This window comes from Mycteria americana, chromosome 22 (genome assembly GCF_035582795.1).
Source record: "Mycteria americana isolate JAX WOST 10 ecotype Jacksonville Zoo and Gardens chromosome 22, USCA_MyAme_1.0, whole genome shotgun sequence".
NCBI lineage: Eukaryota > Metazoa > Chordata > Aves > Ciconiiformes > Ciconiidae > Mycteria > Mycteria americana.
The window spans coordinates 1,249,592-1,268,695 of NC_134386.1; the positions used below are offsets into that span (position 1 = coordinate 1,249,592).

The window sequence follows — 19,104 nt, forward strand, 5'->3', positions numbered from 1 at the left end:
TCTGGGCTCGCTGTCTACCATTGCCTCCCCAAACGGCTTCCAAACGTCAGGATCCCATGGAAAAGTTGTTAGACTGATATTTCGTTTCGTTCTTAACCAAAAAAATAAGCACTGTGCAAATAAAGCAGAATGTCGTTTTTAGGCCTTTGAATCCTGAAAAGCCGTTGCGAATTAATCCTCCTTGCACTTGCCCAAATGCACTGCGGCACCGGCAGCAGCGGCTGGAGGGGGGTGGAAAAGCAATACAGGAGGACTTGTTTTCTTATGAGCTGAATTCCAGCTTTGCACTCCAAATCCCCGTTTTTATAGACTTTTCCGCTGAAGTCTGCTCCTGCCCTGGGCATGCCTGTGTAACCGCTCCTCTCTCTGCATTCCTTAGATTCTTCTTCCGCTTGAGACGCTGGATTGAAGAAGGGGTCTGAGGTCGCTGGTGAAGAAAGGCAGGCGAGGAGGAGGAGGTTTCCCTTGGACTCTAAGGCATCAAATCGGAAAACCAAACCATGTCACAGGTCATACAAAACCATGTGTTGCGTGTTGGACAGACCGTGTGTGTTTCCTCACAGGAGGAAAGCAAGAGCTTGCACCCGGCGGGGTATCCGGGCTGCTCCGCGCTGCCGATGAAGTATGCCTACTACTCAAGGGAGGGCTGGGCTGACCCCTCCGCGATGGTGCACGCCAACGCACGCCTGCTTCCCAGTGGAGGGCTGTACCGAGCCCACCCCGTGTTTGAGCATGCGGCTGCTCACGCCCAGGGGAAGGGGCAGCAGGATCTCTCCTTGGAGAGACCAACTGCCCCGTGTCAGCCAAAGGCAGAGGAAGACACCGGCACGGATCCTGAGGCTCACCTGGTGTCTCCTACCTTGGACATATCAATAGAGAGTCTCAACCAGCTGATCCTAGAAATCGATCCGACCTTTCAGCCGCTCATGTTCAAGCCGGTGAAGGATGGGGACCAACCTGCTTGTCAGGGTGACGCTGCTGCCACCAAGACACAAGATCCAGAGGCAATAGGTGAGGCAAAAGGTGCTGGTCATGCAGTGGAGCCAGCGCGGCTCAGACTTAGTGAAAACTATTTGCAAGAAGCAGAGCGAAAGTCCAGGGCGGAGAGGCTGGCCACATACCAGCCCCAGCCTCCTCTGCTGCGGGCGGGATGAGGTCCTGTGCTCCTGCGCAGGGCTGGAAACGGGCATCGGTGACATCGCCCGCCATCCCCAGCGGGATCAGCGTGGGATACTGTCTGCTGACATCAGGGCTTCATATAAAGGAGCGGGAGAACAGATCGTGTATCCAGGCTCTCCGCCTAACTCATGTGCTTAGGTGGCCCTGGTCTGGCCACTTTTGAAATGTCTCGTGTCCCGCTAGCTCAACAAGATCCAAAAGAAAACAGGGAGAACAGCATTAATTCAACCTGATGTTTGTTTCCCTGGGTTTGGAGAAAACATTTCTCATTAGGAATGAGACTTGTAGCTCTCAGAAAATGCCTAAGCCAAGTTATTCCCATCAGTGACTAGGGACAGGCACTGACCTCTGGATGCAACGTCTGGAGCGTGCTTACCCCCGCAGCGGAGCCCCAGTTCTACCAAAGGGCAGTGGAGCCTTTCCCAGGGTCATACTTGACCTGTGGAAGCACAAGGACTCGAAGCCAGATTTCTAAAGCCTTGGGCTAAGGTACTGATCCTTACACAACCATCCCATTTAAATGTTCCCAATCATTTTGCCAGGGAAATTCTTTTTCCAGGGCTTGTGCGCTCCTCCAGCGGCATACCTGGCATACACGAGGCAGAACATCAGCAGCACATACCAACCCCCTCTTTCTGCTCTCGTGCCTGGGTGCCATACGCGAACCCTTTTGCAACACTTCTCTGTCATCCCTGCAATCCAAAGCTGTGCTGCGTGCGCTGCTTCTGATCCAGGCACTCTTGCCTGTGGCTCTTCTGCAGGGTGTTAGATGCTCAGCACACTGTGCGCAGGGCAACGCAAGCAGACAGCGTGGTGCAGGCTGCTGCGAGCGTTCTGGTGCGCTGAAGGACAGCTCTGTGATGTGTTTAGGTGCCTAAAGATACACTCTCGCTGCTTCTGAAAAGCCTTATTGCCTCTCCGTGTCTTCAGACACGGAAATACCTTGAAAATCTGTCCCTAGGCCTCTTTCCAGAGGAAGGTCAAATGAGAGGATGTTAAAGGCATGAAAAAAATTCTGTTCTCCCTGAGCCCTCACGCAAACGACCGCATGAGGAACGCGGGGTTGGAGGAGGACGAGGTGCGTGTCTGCACCGAGCTGCAGCCCTGCAGGCGTGAGGGTCCCGATGCTGCCACGGGGAAGCAGCTAAGCCGGAGTCGGGGAGCGCAGGGGCCGGAGCGGTGCGAGCACGCTGCGGGGCTTGGGCGATTCCGGAGCAGACGGCATCCCTGCTTCCTGCTGGGATGGGAGGGGGTGGCCTTGCAGATAAAGTGCTGTCACAAAGTGGGAGTTCAGCTCTTGGCTCCTCAGACTAGTGTTTGGAGGCATTGAGGCATCGCTCGAGGGCTGGCGTCCCGAGCAGCTCAGCAGGTAGCGTGCTAGTGGTTTTGAAAATCTGGCTCCAAGTGTGGAACTGAACATCTGGAAGTCTGGCCCTGAATTCAGTGGGAAAAGCCTCACTTCAGCTTTCATTTTCTTTTAACAGCTCTCATTTTTTACGCAAACTTCCTACTGCTGCACGGCATCCCTGTTCACCCACCTCCTCCTGCTGCAGCCGTGCGACCTGTGCACGCACCGCTGCTCCCGTCCCACGCCAGCTGGCCCCGGGGAAACGCTCCCCTCGGGCTCCTGCCTCCTTCTCCTCCCCTGGCCGTGCAGGGGAGCGCTGCACGGGGCCCCATTGCGCTTTCTGCGTAACTTCCACACCCCCCCTTTCTGCCTAAGCTGTAAGTTCCCTGCAAGCACGGTCGGTTGATGTGTGGGCTGGCAGGAGACTGATGGTGCCCAGAGTCCACGAGCGGGGCTTGTTCTTGTCTAGTGGGAGCCAGGAGGAGGCTTTTAACATAACGGATGCCGTAGCAATGGGAGACGCAGTCGTGACAGGCGCTAACCCCCTCTGGTACTTGCTTGGTCCTGGAGAAGAGGAGAGCGTCTCAGCTTGCGTGACAGCTGGGCTCCCTGTTTGCAGAACTTTTGCCACTCCTCGGTGCTGAAAAGCTTGCCAAGGTCTTGAGCAAATATTTGAGGTTTAACCACACCTGATAAGCAAGAGCAAAGGCAGAAAAGTAGGAAGCAAAGGGCCTCGTTAGCCCAGGGTGCTTTTCAGTTATTTCTTTAAAGGACAATTAAAAACCTCATTTCTTTTCCCCTTTTGAGGGAGACATTGACAAAAAGCATCTGGCCGAGAGCTTGCTGTAAGGGTTTGCACGCCGATACCAGAACCACGTGGCTCCGGAGCCTTTCCGAGGACGGGCTTTGGAGGAGCTGCTGCTGGCTGCCAGTGGCAGTCGGGGTGTGGAGGGGGAAGGCTGTGGTTCTGGCTCCTTCCCCGTGCGTGGTCCAGCTGCGTCCCCGCTGGGGACCAGCCCTTCTGGCTTACCCGGCGCCTCCTCGGCGGCTCTCCGCTGGCCGTGCCGATCCAATCCCGCGCTGGGACCGGCATAGAGAAAAGGGGCTCAGAGAGTAACTTTTGTACAGACTTGTGCTTTTCCTGCTCATCAAGCTTTATGCCCCGGAGGTCTGGTTGCTCCTTGCAGTAAACAGGGTCTGCAGCGCTTGGCAGTCTGGAGTCAGCCGCTCTGCCCTGGCCAGCTACCCTCGCCAGCAGGTCCCAGGGCAGGGACAAGGCACGTAACATCAACTGCCAGGGAGCTCAGGGCTGTGAAGAGCAGTTTTTCATTGCTGCGGCAAAAAAGTGTTTCCCTCTCCAAGAAACACCTTTAAGAAGGGGAACTTTCCTAAACTCCATGGCAGGGCAAGAACCAGGAGCTTGAAAACAAAGCTGGGCACGTTCAGACTAGAAGGAGGCACATGCTTCTAGCAGTGAAGTGATTAACCACTGGAACAGCTTCCCTGGGGAGGTGAAGAATTGGCCATCGCTGCAAGCCCTTAAATCAAGTCTGAGTGTCTCTTGCTAAAAGGCACCTTCTAGCTCAGCTAGAAATTATGGGCTTGTTCAAGGAACCCAGTGACTGACGTGCATCGGGCACCTGGGAGCCAGGCGTCCCCTTGCCCTGGCTGTGAGGCTTCACTGAAGGTCGTGGAGCAAGCCATGCTCCGTCAGATGTGTTACCTTACACATAAGGGCAAGCAGAGGGGCTAGGAGATGTCCTGCTGCCCCAAGCATGAATGGAAGAGCAGGAAGAAACACGCAGCAGGGCACGGGCACAGAAACTGCCTTGGAAATTATTTCTCTAAAGAGATTTGTACAGGATGGGAGGAGGGAAGGGAGGGCAGCCAGCCCCTGCCCTGGGCTGCGTTCTTGCTGCTGGCACGCCTGGTGCCATAGCCGACACCTGGAGCCTTGCAACTGCCCTTGTCCCGCACGGCTTCCCTCTGCCTCCCGCCCCACAGCCACGGTGCGGATGGTGTGGGTGTCCGGCGGTGCCTGGGGGCCAGGTGACGTCCCCCGCTCCTCCGCCCAGCCAGCTCAGAGGGCGTGCAGGGCCACGTGCCCGCTGCCACGGGCACCCTCCGAGCCTGATGTCATCCCTGGGGGGAGCAGCCAGATGCTTTTCTCTTGAGTCAGGTACAAACAGAGCGGCTGCTGGAGGAAACACCCGCCTCTCGCTGCAGGTCTCAGCAAGCACTGGCTGTGCGATGCTGGCGAGGGGGATCTGTGCAGTCAGACGTGACTGCATGTAACCCCTCTTGCCTGGGAGCCTGCCTGCACTTGGGTGGGTCACCGTGACTTGGTGTCTGCGAAGAAATCGGCCCTCGTAGGGTCTTAACGAAGGCCAGCGTCGGGCCGTGGGGGTCTCCTTGCAGAGCCCAGGGGTCCTCCCCTGGGCCCAGCAGCCCTGCAGGCCATGTAAACTGGAGCCAAAATGAATAGCAAGAACAGAGATGCATGTCCCCCACAGAGCTTAGCTAACGAACCTGACTCGAACGCTGAATTGGTAACGACCTCCTCTTTCCTCCTCCAGACATTAAATACATAGAGATGACGCCAGGCAGAGCCACGTGTCCCGAGCTGCTGCAGGGCTCCCCCAGCCCTTCGGGCGTGCCGTTCTCGAGGTCCCCCCAGGGCAACGGCTTCCTGCCCCAAAAAGGGGGACTCAGAGGCAACTACAGCACCAGCGGCAGCGTGGTTTTCTCGAGCCCACCTGGACCTGCGAGCCCCGGCTCGGCCGCCCCGAGCTGCGCTGCCTCCCGGACCTGCAGCAAAGCATCCGAGTGCATCGCCATCCCCCAGCGGTGCGCGGCTGGCCAGACGGACAGCATCTCCTACGGCCCCAGGGCTCTCGGCACCTCCCCGGGCTTTGACAACCTGCTGAAGCCCGTGCATGTGGTGAGGGCCCTGCAGAGGAGCAGCTGGGTCTCCCAGCTCTCCACGAGCCCCGGCTCGGACACCAGTTACATCCTTGGAAGGTAAATGCCACCTTGTGTCCCAGTCTTGGGCTGGTGATGGGAATGGAAGGGGCACAGGGCAGTTACCCCCAGCCCTGTTGTCCAACACCGCCTTCCTCAGGCCGGGAATCAATGCCCGGCAGGGCCGGCGCAGTCTCTGGGTGGGCTGTGCATCCCATCCCGGCCGAACGACCCCGCTGATCTCCTTCTGCTCTCTGTCTCCCTCTTGCAGCAGCACCCACTCGCTCCACAACGACGACTCGGATGCTCACCCCGCTGCCTGCCGCTCCGCCGACTGCCCGTCCCCTGCCAGCTCCCTGGGCAGCCCCTGCCCACCTTCCCCAAGCATCGCATCTCACTCTGGGGAAGCTTTTGGCCTGAGTCCCCACCAGCCCGGGGCAGCCTGCTCCACCGCAGCCAACACCTCCCTGTCCCAGAAGGGACAGGCCAGCAGCTGCCCCCCCTCCATCCTCAACTCCGCAGCCGACATCCCGGTGCTGCTGGTGAACGGGTGCCTGGAACAAGGAGATGCATCTTCCAGGCTGGCCAAAGCCCCCCCAGCCTCTGTCAAGCAGAGCCCCCCTCCCAGCTGCAGCCCGGCCTCGAGGCTCGGTGGCCTGAACAACGCGCTGTCGGCACCAGCGCTCTCCTGCCTCTCGGAGGGTAAGTCACCTCCCCGCCACAGGGCAGGGCTGGGGCTGGAGGGAGCTGTAGAGCCCCACAGCTGCCAGGAAAGGGGGAGCAAACGCTGGTTTCTACTCTGGGTTATCTGGGGGTTGCAGACCTGAAGGACAGGAGGCCCTTGCTGGAGCTAGAGATCTCCGTGTATCTCCCCAGGGTTGCAGGGCTCTGCGGTGGTCTCCAGCTCTTTGCTGATGACCCTGCATTAGCCGTGGTGTTTTGCCCACCAGGGTCCTGGGGCGCGTGCTCAGCAGGCAGAAATGCTCTGGTCCCCTCAAGGAGATGCAGATACACGTATTTATAGCACCTGAGAATGAGAACCATAATTCGGTCATTTCATACTTCTTTGTGGGCCCAGAATGGGTGGGGAGGAGGGGTTAGGGTTCCAGTCTGCTCTGGAGGACATCTAAAGATACCAGAGTTCCTAAGGTCCCTCATTCAAGGGTAAACAATAGGGCTGTTGTTCTCTGGAGGGGATTAGCGGAGGCAGCTCTCGGGGCAGAAGGTTTTAATTGGGATGCTTATGGGAATAGCAGGAGGGTTTTGCGGGTCAGATCCTCAGCTGGTGTAAATCCCCATGGTCCAGGGGACTCGGGCAGGGTCGGGCAGACTGGCACTGCTGAGGGATTCCACGTGCTGCCTTTCTGCGCTCCATCGCAGCCTGCCAAGAGAGATAATTATGTGAAGAATGAATTATTCTGAGGACTAGGGAGGAAGCTCTGGTCAAAAGGATTGAAAAAACACTTCAACTCTGGCCAGCCTGAAAGGGAAATGTCTTTGCTAGGGCTCCGTCCTGCGCAGTGATGTCTGCTGCGAAGGTCTGTCAGGTCCCACGCTGGCCTTGACGCCGTAATGTCTCTTGCAGGTCCCCTCAGGGCTGGACAGCCAACCATGAAGTTTGTGATGGACACGTCGAAATACTGGTTCAAGCCGAACATAACCAGGGACCAAGGTAAGGCAGTGAGTGTCTCCGCCGGGATAACCCCATCTCAGACTTGCTCCCTGTGGGTCTGCAGGGCCGCTGCCTCTTCCCCAGGCTGGAGTTTGCCTCCCCGCAGCACCTCGGTCCAGCTCTTGCCTGTGCTGAGGTCCTGTGGGGACTCAGCGATGGCAATTCAAAGTATACTGGGGGTTGATGGGCGTGGAGAGACCCGCTCACGGGTCTAGGGGGAAGGCTCAGAAACACGGGCTGTGCCATGGCCCCTCCGTCCCCTCCTCAGGTCCAGAAAAGCTTCGCCCGCCTCCGACTGTGCTGGGACTCAGCATGGCCGGGCAGGGGCTGACCCTGTCCCGGGGACTGCAGGCACCCATGGGGCCGAGCCAGGGCCCCCCAGTCTGCAGGGCCGCTGCAGTCGGTACCCGCACGAGGGACGTGCGCGTCCTCAGCAAACGCTCCTGATGTTTTCTCGCTGCTGGCGAGGAACGACTCCCCGCGAGAGCATCAGCCGGACGCGAAACGCAACGCGGGGAGGTTCCACCTGTTTTGCTTGGCTGAGCCTCTGCCTGTGCTTTGACAGCAATCCAGCTGCTGAAGGACAAGGAGCCAGGCACGTTCGTTGTGCGGGACAGCACGTCGTACCGGGGGTCTTTCGGACTGGCGATGAAGGTTCCCGTCTCTCCGTCCGGCAGCCAGACAGGTACAGGGACTCGCTCGGAAAGGTGGGGTTTGCTTCGGGGATTTAACTGGAACCAGTCAAACTAAAGCAAGCTGAGAAGCCACAGGGCTCTGGTTGTGCGAGTGACGCTGGCAGCGGGGTCTGCGCGTGCCCGTCCCCATGCACGGGGGGCTGGCACCGCGCTCGCCACGCAGAGCAGAAGCTCCGGTGGGTGCCCTGGGACGGGGCCCCGGGGCGGGCAGGGGAGGGCAGGGGCGAAACAATGGCGGCCGTGCCGGTGCTGACGCTGTCTTCGATCCCGCTTGCAGGCGATGAGAGCAGTGACCTCATCCGGCACTTCCTCATCGAGTCGTCTGCCAAAGGGGTGCACTTGAAAGGAGCCAGCGAGGAGCTGTATTTCGGTAAGGACGGTGCCAGCACCCGCAGCAGCCCTGGCAGCCCCAGGAGCTGTTTCCAAAAGCCCCTCGAAGCACCGGCCAGGACCCTGCAGTGAGCGTGCTGGCCTGGGGGCCCTCCAGCCCCTGGCTCCTGCCCGCACTTCTCTGCCGGTGAGACCGTGGTAGCAGTCTCCAAAAGAACATGGGGTGGGGGTTGGAAAACCCGCTGCGAGGCCCCAGGCAGTCCGGCTTAGCCCTCCCCTTCCCTCCTTCCGAGGTCCCGGGGACACTGCTGGGGGGCCAGCGGCGCAGGGGTGGGAGGTTTCAGGCGCCAGGGCCCCCCTGACTCGCGGTTCTGTGTCGCAGGGAGCCTCTCTGCCTTTGTGTATCAGCACGCCATCACCCCGCTGGCACTGCCCTGCAAGCTGAGCATCCCCGCCCGAGGTAGGTGCCGCGGGCAGCGGAGATGCTCCGAGCGGTCCCTCCTGCCCCTCTGGGAGATGGGCACGGTCCTGCAGCGGGGAGGGGGCTGAGCCGCCCGGGTGCCCGGGCAGCGGGGCTGATTGCCCTGGCTGTAGGTGGAGCAGGGACCCGCAGGAGCCGACTCGGGTACGCGACGGTGGTGACTTGCTTCTGCTGGGGTGGAGGGTGGTCAGCAAAGCAGCAGGGAACCACTGAGGGTGGGCAAGGAAAGGAGGAGCGGGGAGGTCAGAGATGAATGGAGCCAGGAGAGGGAGATGGAGGACACTGAAATTAATTACTGCTCTAAACCCCTGCAAATTTAAGTGGTCCTGGGCCTTTGGGCCTCTTGTGAGAGAAGGAATTTCACCCAATGCAAAGTGGTGACCCAGAGCAGCCCGACCCGTGGACATCAGCGCTCCCGCTTGTCGTTTGTGCAGATCTGGCTGACGGAGAAGACGGCCCTGACTGCGCTCCTGAATCCGCGCTGTCCCTGCCGAAGAAAACTGCCGGTGAGGAAAGGAGCAGGCTGCTGTCGCCAGGGGACAGTCGCGTTTCCAATAGCTGGAACTCTGGGCGTGCACCCACGCTTTGGGCTTTGGTCCTTACGTGTCAGCCACAGGGCTCTATTTTTTTATGTCATCCATTCCGACGCCACGCACGGCAGAAGCGGAAAAGCCGGCGCTGTCTTTGGGCCCGTGCAGAACAGCAGCTCACCCCAGTGCATCTGGGGGTGCCGGTGCAACGTCCCCCTCCTGGCTTTGTCACCACGTTGGAGACGCCTGCGGGTTTTCTTCACGTCCTCAGATCGTGGGCCTGCAAGGGAACCTGATATTTTTGAAGGAAGGAGACTTTTTGTCCTCACAGCAGTGAACTAAAGTTTGAAAAGAGAGTTCTTGAGGTCCCAAGGCTGATAACAGACCCACAATCCCCACAATTTTAAATAGCCCCTGATTTTTAAGCCTCTCTCCCCATCGGCCTCAACCAGGGTATTGAACTGATGGGCACTGAACATCTGGGGTTTCTAGGAGAGGGATGGGGCGGTTGGGGGCTGGTTAAATTGCTGAGGGACCTTACGGGCGGTGCGTGGACACTGCACAGCAGGACGGGGAAGGGTCTTTGCTTCTCTTCTGCGCCCCGGTGCCCCCAGCCTGGGTGCGGCGGTGGGTGGGCTCCAGGTGAGAGCGGAGAGCAACGGACAGGGGACCACGCGGATGGGTCACGGCGCAGTCAGGGGAGTCGGGAACCGCTTTGTTTTGCTGGAAATTCTGAAAAATTAGTTGGCAAGCTGAAAAGTTTAGTTTGACCCAGAACAGCCCTTTAAACAGCTCAATCAGCCTGAAATGTCATGTTTTAGGTTGGCCTTCAGCCGTTAGTTGGCTTGGGGGACTTCTGCTTTTCATTAAAGGAAATATGTAATAAACAGAAAAAAACCCCAAATCTGACATTTAGAAACCGGAAATTAAATACTTTGACTTTTAAAACAATTAGTGCAAAGAATTAAAGTAAACCAAAATAAATTTGTGAAGAATTTCTGAGTCACCAAATCTTTAATTTTCATCAAAACAAATCTGACCCACGTACGTGTGCCCGGTTGTGCAGGACGATGCCTGGGACCAGGCCCTGGACCGGCACCGCCGTGCTCAGCGCCGCGCACGCCCAGCGCAGCGAGATGCCGGCACGACGCTGGCCCCGCGCTGAGCCGGGCTCTGTGCTGTCCTTGCAGTGTGCAACGTCTTGTACCTCAACTCGGTGAACATGGAGACGCTCACGGGAGCCCCGGCCATCCAGAAAGCCATCTCCTCCACCTTCGAGCTGGAAACACTGCCCACGCCCACCCTCGTGCACTTCAGAGTCACCGAGCAGGGAGTGACGCTGACGGACATCCAGAGGAAGTAAGAGCCGCCTGGGGAAGGTCGGGACGGGGCTGCCGGGCTGCTGCCGCGGCCGAGGGCTCACCGGCGGCGAGCTGCAGGGGAGAGCTAAGTGGCCGCGGAAACGCGGCTCGCCCGTGACCGCACAGCTCTCTCCTTGCCTCTCAGCCTGCCAACGCGCTGATCCGCAGCACGTCAAGGAAAACTGGCCTGCTAGGACAAATCCACGCTGCAGTCCAGGGATGGACTCGATCCCTTCTGTTTACAGCACAGGGCACGATGCTCCGTACATGGAGCTAGGGGCAGCAGCTCAGGAGTGGGAGGCAGGAGCCGCCTGAACCCAAGAGCTGCCTGCGCTTTGCCAGCTGCCAGCTCAGGGCCGGCCCCGGGGAGCGGGACCCCCACACCCCACGTCCCCCATACCCCCCGCTCCCAGCAGCCCCAACAGTTTGAGAAGGGCTTGAATTTGCAAATGCCTGTTTCTCCCACCAGCTCTGCCCGGGTGCTTTCCTCCTCTAACGCCACGCTCTCCCCCTTCCCCCGGCAGGGTGTTTTTCCGGCGACACTACCCCTTGGCTGCCATCAGGTTTTGCGGGATGGATCCTGAGAACAGAAAGTGAGTTATCGGCTGCTCTGCGGGATAAGGGCGTCCGTGCCGGTCGGAGCTGCCGCGCGGTGCTCGCTGCCCCGCGGTTCCCAGCGCGGCTCCGCTGCTCCCGTCTCTGCACCGCTTAAAATCCCAAATCCCAACCACCGGCTGTGCAGCCCCTGCCCCGGGCTTAACACGCTGGGTTTAGCTAAATATAAACCTTGACTTTGCGGCTGATGGAATGAGTTAAGTATCGCTCTTCTGAGCAAATCCAATTCTGTTCTTCCCTCAGGTGGCAGAAGTACTGCAAGTCCTCAAGGTAAGCCCTGCGCAGGGACCTCCCGCAGCCGAAGCGCGGAAGCCTGGGGGGAGACGCTGCTTTGGCCCAGCCTCGCCCCTCCAGCGGGTGCATTGCAAAGCTTCGCGGAGCAGCGAAGAATCAAAGCTTAAAAATGAAGAGGGGGTGCAACAAAAGCTAACGTGGTGGCACGATGAGATGCGGGCAGATGGGTGAAGCTTTGTGGGGGGGTTTTGCTCTGTAGGGTTTGATGAGAAGCTTGGCTAAGCCCAGTTCTCCGCATCCCCTCGTGTAGAAAGGCCCCGTCCAAATCCGTCAGCCTTCCCAGTGACTGGCTTGCTCTGGGCTCAGGAAGTGAGTTTATATCTGGCTCTACCTTGCGTTCAAGAAACTTTTCACAGCTGGGGAAGCCTTGCCAGAAACACTTCTCCCGGCTGTTTTGCTTCCAAGCAAACGTGATTGGGGAGCGGGCCAAGGTGCAATTGCTGGAACTGGGATTTTGCTTTGTGGCCGGGGCTAGTTTAAGCGTATTCCTTTGGATTCCTGGATGCAAACTACATAAGGCTCTCTCTCCTTTTTCAAAGGATCTTTGGGTTTGTGGCCAAAAGCCAGACAGATTCGGAGAACCTCTGTCACCTGTTTGCAGAGTACGACACCGTGCAGCCAGCGTCGCTCGTCATCGACCTTCTGTGCAAGCTCCTGCCGGGCTCGTAGAGGACAGAAACCCCAGGACAGCTCAGGGCTGGCAGCTGCCCACGTGCTGCCGAGCTTCTGCTGCTCACCTTTTCCTGCTTCTGGGTTGCATCTTGGCAACAGCTCATATTTATATTTTTTTGTTACGTACCATCGCGTCAAGAGCCTCAGTTAAAGATTTTATGCTCTGGTGGGATGAGATGTTCCTCTGAGACCCTCTGCAGGGCATGGCGTGGCAGGGCTCGCCGCGGTGGCCAGCACGGGACGGCTGCCCACGGGGAGCCGTGCCGGGCCGGGAGCGGAGCTGCGGGCCGGGAGCTGCGCTCACCGTACAGAACTGCCGCCTCCCTCACGCGGCGTGCACCAGTCGCTTTTCTCTGGAGGACTGCGATACTCTGGCTGAGATTGCTACCGGCAGCGGGGGCTGCCTGCACTCGGGGTGTCCAAGCTGAGGCGCGTTCGGTGGAGCTGAGCTCCCACGTTCGGGGACTCGGCCCTAACGGCCCCCCCGTGCCGCAGGAGGGGAGGCCTGGCGCAGGCAAGGGGGGACTCACCCCCCTGACGACAGACCAGCATCAGGAGGCAGTTTTGCAAATCAAAGCATATAAAATCACCAAGCCCTGCTGAGAAATCCCGCTTCCCTCAAAGGGCCAGAAGCATCGAAAGGCCGCGTATTTTTGCCTGGTGCTGGTGAATTCTCCTGCCCTTTTTTGCGAAGCGGGGTTACAGGCTAGCTCAACCTCCAGGCATCGCGGCAAGCTGAGAAAGAAATGTTGACATTTTCCTGACAGTAAAACGTTGGGTTTTTGGAAATGACTTGCATGAATTTGGGCCAGATCCTCAGATGACGTAAATTGGCGCAGCCTCGTGAAAATCAGTGCCGCCGTGATTTACACCAGCTGAAGATTCAGCTCTTGCTGTAATCTCAGGGAGGAGCAGGGCGGCTCTGAGGCCGCCATACGGCCGTCTCCCTCGGCACCGCTTACCTGGTGTCTCGACAGTGTTTTAATTTTGGACCCCGCGCTAACAAACCCTGCTTAGGGGTATTTTCAATAAAGCGGTGGATCGTTTATCTCGCCACAAACGCTGCGGAGATGTTAGCAGCTGAAACACGTTGCTCTGCTCTCTTAAACTGCCGAGCGTATGCATGCGTCGCACATAAAGAAAAAGTCGCTCTCCCCCAGCCAGGCTGTGAAACGGCATCCGGCTGCAGCAGCTCTTGGGCAACGAGAAAAACAGATTTGGGAGTTACCGCGGGGGGCGGGGGGAGCACCGGCTCCGGGACGAGCAACTGACGGCTCTGTGCCCCCGGTCTGGCTGCCCTAAGCTCTGCTCGGCCGAAACCCAGCACCCAGGCTGCGACCCCCGGGCTCCGCGCGCCCGGGCCGGCCCCGCGTGCCGCAACGCTCCGGCGCCGAGGCCCCGGGGAAGGCGGCTCAGCCCCAGCGCCCCGGCCTTGTGCGTCCCCGGGACCCCCGGCCCCGCGGGCACCCCCGGCCCCCCGCGGGCTGCGCAGGATGCGGCCCGCTGCAGTGCGCGCTGCAGCCGGCAAGGGGCCCCAGCACCACACCGGCCAGCCCTGCCTGCCCCTGCCTGCCCCTGCCTGCCCCTGCCTGCCCCTGCCTGCGCCCTGCCTGTACCCTGCCTGTGCCCTGCCTGCGCCCTGCCTGCTCCCTGCCTGCCCCTGCCTGCGCCCTGCCTGCCCCTGCCTGCGCCCTGCCTGCGCCCTGCCTGCCCCTGCCTGCCCCTGCCTGCGCCCTGCCTGCGCCCTGCCTGCCCCTGCCTGCCCCTGCCTGCGCCCTGCCTGCCCCTGCCTGCGCCCTGCCTGCGCCCTGCCTGCCCCTGCCTGCCCCTGCCTGCGCCCTGCACCCTGCCTGCACCCTGCCTGCCCCTGCCTGCCCCTGCCTGCACCCTGCACCCTGCCTGCACTCTGCCTGCCCCTGCCTGCGCCCTGCCTGCCCCTGCCTGCGCCCTGCCCCTCTGCTGGGAGCCATAAGTAAGGGCAGAGCCGCCGGTGCGCGCGGAGCTGTTTTCATTAACCAACACTTAATTAGCGCTGCGCCGGCCCAGGGACCCCGGCCCAGGGACCCCGGCCCAGGGACCCCACAGGCTGTGCGGCCCGCGAACCGGCGCCGCTTCGCTCCGTCGTGTTCATCGCGATGCTGTTCAGGACAGCAGCAATAAGCACAAAGGGAATATGAACGTGCAAAGGCTTTGGCTGAAACCGCGCTTTGGGGGGGATCGCGCTGCCGCCCCCCGAGCCCGCTGCACGCCGCTCCCCTGCGTCGTCAAATCCAGCTCCCTTTTGCAGAACTCCAGCCGCAACCGGGAGGGTTCATCTGCTGGGGAATGGGGTGATGGCTGCTTTTCCCCGCTTTGGGACCCCTTTGGGACGGGAGCGGGCCCATCGCCAAGCGCCGTATTCCGCACGTGGAATTTTTAGTTCATTGAAAGCCCTTTTCCAGCCCAGCGTAGCTGGAGCACGGGCCCAGACACCACGGGGACAGTTCAGCCAAAACCACCTGGATTCAGGAAAAAAACAAACAATTCTCTGAGCTCCTCGTGGCTTCCAAAGTTTGTCCCAGGCTTCCTGGAAGCGCAGCTCTTGGTTTTGGTTCCTGGGTCCGGTTCCAGCCATTTTGTAACAAACCCAGCCCCTGTCCTGGCCGGGCTCGCAGGTTTGTTCCCAGCAGCCTCTGCCACCAACGGGTGCTGCCCCACGTCCCCACCCGCAGCAAGACCCCAAAAGCCACCAACGCTGCGGCGTGTGGCCGGGCTGACCCTGGTGACGGGGCCACGGATCACACCGGTGACCACCCACCATGCATGTGGGTGCACGGACACACGTGCGCTTATGTGGGTGACACTCAAAGCCCTGGTGGCAGCGGGGCGGGCAGCAGCGTGGTGGCCACAGGGGTTTCTGCACAGACACGTCCTTGCCCTGCACAGGGGACGGGGAGCTGCCGGCTGTCGAGGTGGAGAGCGTGCAGAGCTTCGCTCCCCGATGAGACGTGGACCGGCTCACCTGGGACCCAGACCTGCCAGCGGACACTGCCGGGGTCAGCATCACCGCCTGCCTCCCCATCCCGACACAGCGGGGTCCTGCCACCGCCGCCCAGCACAGCCCTGCCCGTCCCGGCCGGCAGCGCTTCCGGACACGTGGAGGGTGCGGGGGGGTTCGGTTGCCTCCTGTCCCCGGCTCTCTGGTGACCTCCAGAAAAGGGAAAGGGCCGCAGCCCTCCCTCGGCCGGCAGGGAGGAGCAGCGGCGGGGGGGGGAGCTGGGGGAGCCGGGGGGAGGCCGGTGCCCCCGTTCTGCAAGCGTCACGGGAAAGGGCAAATGACCCCCAGGCCCCGTGGCACCAGCCCCCGCGCTCCCGGCAGCCCAGCAGCAGCTCTGCCAAATGCACACGCACGCACACACGTTTTTCTCCAGCCAAATCGGTTCCCGAGTCCGGCCCGGTGCCCCCGCAGCCTCCAGGGCTGGGGGCAGCCGGAGGGGGGGCCCTGAAGGAGAGCCCGGGTAGCCCCAGCCCTGGGCAGCCGTCGATGCGGGGCTGGGGCGCTGGGCCGGGCTCCAGGAGAGCTGGCGTCTTCCCTGGTCCGGCTGCTGATCTGCTGCGCCAGCAAATTACTGCGCTTGTCTACATTGGCTGCAGACGGCTGCCTTCGGGCCCAGCTCCTCCGGGGTGTTTGCACAACCCCGAGCACCATCGGCCGCGCAGCTCCAGTAACAGGAGCATCGGGCTGGCACCGGCCCTGGAGGACACCTCCAGCCCAGGAGCCACGATGCCAGAGACCCGGGGTCCTCCTGCGACGTGACCGCAGGCGACGCTGCCTCCCAGCTGCCCCGCTGAGCGCGTTTGCTGCGAACACCGTGAGAAAGCCGAGCCGTGGCCAGGAGCGCCAGGCAGCCGGGAGGCGTACGGCCACCGGCATTCCCACGCCTGGGCATCTCCCAGCTGCCGGTCCCCCGACACCCTCCCAAAACACTGAGCAGAGCTGGTGATGCTCGGTGCGTACCAGCACCGGCATGCACGCGCACACGTGCCGCGGGCTGCGGCTCTGCGAGGCCGGCGGCGCTGCCTGGCCACGAGCACGTCGCCCTGGCACGAGCCAGTGCCTGTCCCTGTCCTCCTCTGAACTTTGAAGCCCGTCCAGCGTCTCATCCCAGCCTGCCGCCGTCTCCGGGCCCCACCGCTGCTCTGCGCCGCTGCTCTGTGCCGCTGTGCGGGGCCAGCAGCGACGACCCTCCCTGCCCTCGCAGCGGCAGCGAGCGGAGGCTGAGCTGGGACTCGCAAGGAGGCACAAAATCATTCGCTTCCCGCCCCATCCCTGCTCGGCGTAGCTCTTCCCGAGGCTTTGTGGGTGCCCGGGTTTTCAAGGCTACTGAACCCCAAACCCAGTGCGGCGTCCCCCAGGCTGGGGGGCACCAGGTGCCCGGGCAGGGACAGCGCAGCTGAGCCTGTCCCCACACCGGTGGGATGCCCAGCGCCGGCCCCCGAGCCCTGCAGATGCTGCCGAGCGCAGGCAGGCGCTGGCCCCGCTCCCGCAGCCCCGTCCCGGGATCTACAAACCAGACGCTCTCAGCTCAGGCATTTTTTCCGCTTCCAAGCTGCCGCAATCCAGCCCCCCGCCCTCCCCGGCCCCCCCCCCGCCCCAGCCACCCTTAGCCCGCTCCGCAGCTGGCCGTGCCCGCGGCCCCTGGCGAAGGGCACGCAGGTGCCTTTGGAGGTGGCCAAAGGGGGTCCCTGCCCGGTGGCTGTGAGGAGCAGCCCAGGGCCCAGCCTGCGCCAAGCCGCACCCGGGGGAGCTCGGGGAGGGGAGCAGGGGAGCTCCTGGGGAGCAGGGACCTGCGGGTGCTCCCGGGCAATGTCCCTCGCTGCCACCGAGGACCCCTCCCCGCTCGCCCCGCCGGCAGCCGCTGCAGCCACGCTGCTCTCCCCAGTGCCCATCCCCGGCAGCAGGCGGAAAGAAAGCGTCAAATATTTTTGCTGGCGGCTCAGAGCCGGAGCCGTCCACAGCCGCTCGGCCGCCTGCCCCCGTAGCTACAGCAAACAGTCCCCAGCCAGGCTTTCGTGGGTGCGCACCTCGAACCCCTCGTCCTGGAGCGCCGGCCGGCTCTGGCACGCTCTGCTCCCGCCGCCAGCACCGGCACTTCCCAGGGCCGAGAAGCCAGGGCTGGTCCCGCCGGCGGTCCCTGGGGACGGGGTTTGCGGGGGCTCTGGAGCCGGGGCAGGCTGGCAGCACAGCCCAGCGGGTGAACCTCCCGGGGGGGGGGGGGGGCTGCAAGTGCCGCTCCTCCACCCTCTGCCAGGGCTCGAGACAGCGGCGGGAGGGTGCCGAGGTTGCGGGCAGTCTCTGCTTTAATTTGGCCTGTTTGGAAGGGGCGAGTTTCCATACGGCACGCGCTGGCACTGCAGGAACCCGGCGCCCAGCTGGGTGGGATCCCCGCAGACCCCTGGCTCCTCCTCCGCTTCGCTTCCCCCCCTCCTTTTCTTTAAAGCAATGCAAAGATAAAATACACTCGATAGAAACACGTTCAATAAGAGGGAAAATTAAATACAGTAATTACCTTTTTTTTTTCTTTTTGACGATACAAAGGTTCAAGTTTACTGTAAAAGAGGGTGGGTGCTACACGGGAGTCCGAAGGGACGGGCTTGGCCCAGGAGGAACTGACAGAAATCACATCGGCGTGGAAAAACGCCGCTGGGGTTGGGGAGCCTTACGCTGGTATATGATCGTGTGTAAATACAGCCTTAAACTACAGGAGAGACGATACAAAACGCTGGAGCCCTCTGAGCTGGACACAGAACGCGCCCTCGCAAGCGCTGGCATCCCCGGCCCGGCCCGGCCGCTCGCCGGCCACCCCAAAACCAGGAGAGGCCCCGCCGGATCTGCCGGCACTGCCCTGGCTGCACGCGGGGAGGGTCCGGGTGGCCGAGGCCAGCGGGCTGGGGCTGCCGCTGCACCCTGCACCCCACCGCGGTGCTGCCGGCGCGGCCGCACGGGACCGGCACCGTGACCGGCCGTGGTCCCCAGCGGCACCTCCCCGCGCCCCGGGAAGCCCATCCTTTGCGCGGCGGCACTGGGGGGCCGAGGGCTCCGGCAGGGGCAGGGACCCCCATCCTCGCCCACCACCGTCCTGGCAAGTCGACTCGGGTTAGAGTTTCGGGCAGCCTCCTCCGAGCGGGGCCACGCGCGGGCGGGCGGGCGGGCGCTGGGGCAGACAGGGGATCCGGCAGGGCGCGAGTGCAGGCAGCGGATCCGGCGGGGTGCCAGGGCAGGCAGCGGATTTCGGCAGGAGCCCGGCGAGGCACCGAGCAGGGATGCAGCCGGTGGTTCGACAGCTCCGCAGGACCCTGCCGGGGACGGCGGTTTGCAGAGGGGCAGGGGCAGGCACAGCCCCGCGGGACACGCAGTGGAAGGTGCTGGGGCCACGCCGGGACACGTGCGCCTGGGGACACGGGCCGTGACACGGAGACACCGTCACCCGGACGAGAAGCCAGGCAAAGCCGTGCCGATGAGCTGCAATGCTGAGCCCGTCCCAGCTCGCTCCGTCCTTGCCGTCCAGCCAGCCCTGGCCAGCAGGATGGCGGCGCTTGCCAATCCCCGTCCCCACCCGCACCCCCACCGAGACACGCGGGGACGTCCCCAGCGGTGCCGGGGAGCTGCCGTGCCGTGCCGTGCCGTGCCGTGCCGTGCCGTGCCGTGCCAGGGAGCTGCTGGGGACCGGGGGGGCAGAAGGGTGTTTCACTAAAACTGAAACATTTCGTTCCCATCGGGGCCTTGGCACCCACCGGCGTGGACGGGGCAAATCCACACAGAAAACCAAAACCTCCCAGTGTGGCCATGGAGCCAGGGCGTGGGTTGGGGGGGGATCGGCAAAATCCCCTCTGTCTTTGGCACACTTGCCATGGCAGCCAGCACAGCCATTTCTCACCTAAAAGACATTTAGGTGAAAAATTTCCAGCCCAGCTTAAAAGAAAAAA

The 19,104-nt window shown here is 61.8% G+C and overlaps 1 protein-coding gene across 1 annotated transcript; it reads left to right on the plus strand.

Moving 5' to 3' along the window:
• Positions 1-500: 500 nt before the first annotated feature.
• Positions 501-12,496, plus strand: TNS4 (tensin 4). The gene is made up of 12 exons (XM_075522944.1): positions 501-1,011; positions 5,104-5,548; positions 5,760-6,190; positions 7,074-7,160; positions 7,726-7,845; positions 8,133-8,225; positions 8,568-8,645; positions 9,101-9,172; positions 10,387-10,555; positions 11,082-11,150; positions 11,416-11,442; positions 12,006-12,496. The coding sequence occupies exons 1-12, from the start codon at positions 501-503 to the stop codon at positions 12,133-12,135; spliced, it is 2,232 nt and encodes a 743-aa protein (XP_075379059.1). The 3' UTR covers positions 12,136-12,496.
• The last annotated feature ends 6,608 nt before the right edge of the window (positions 12,497-19,104 follow it).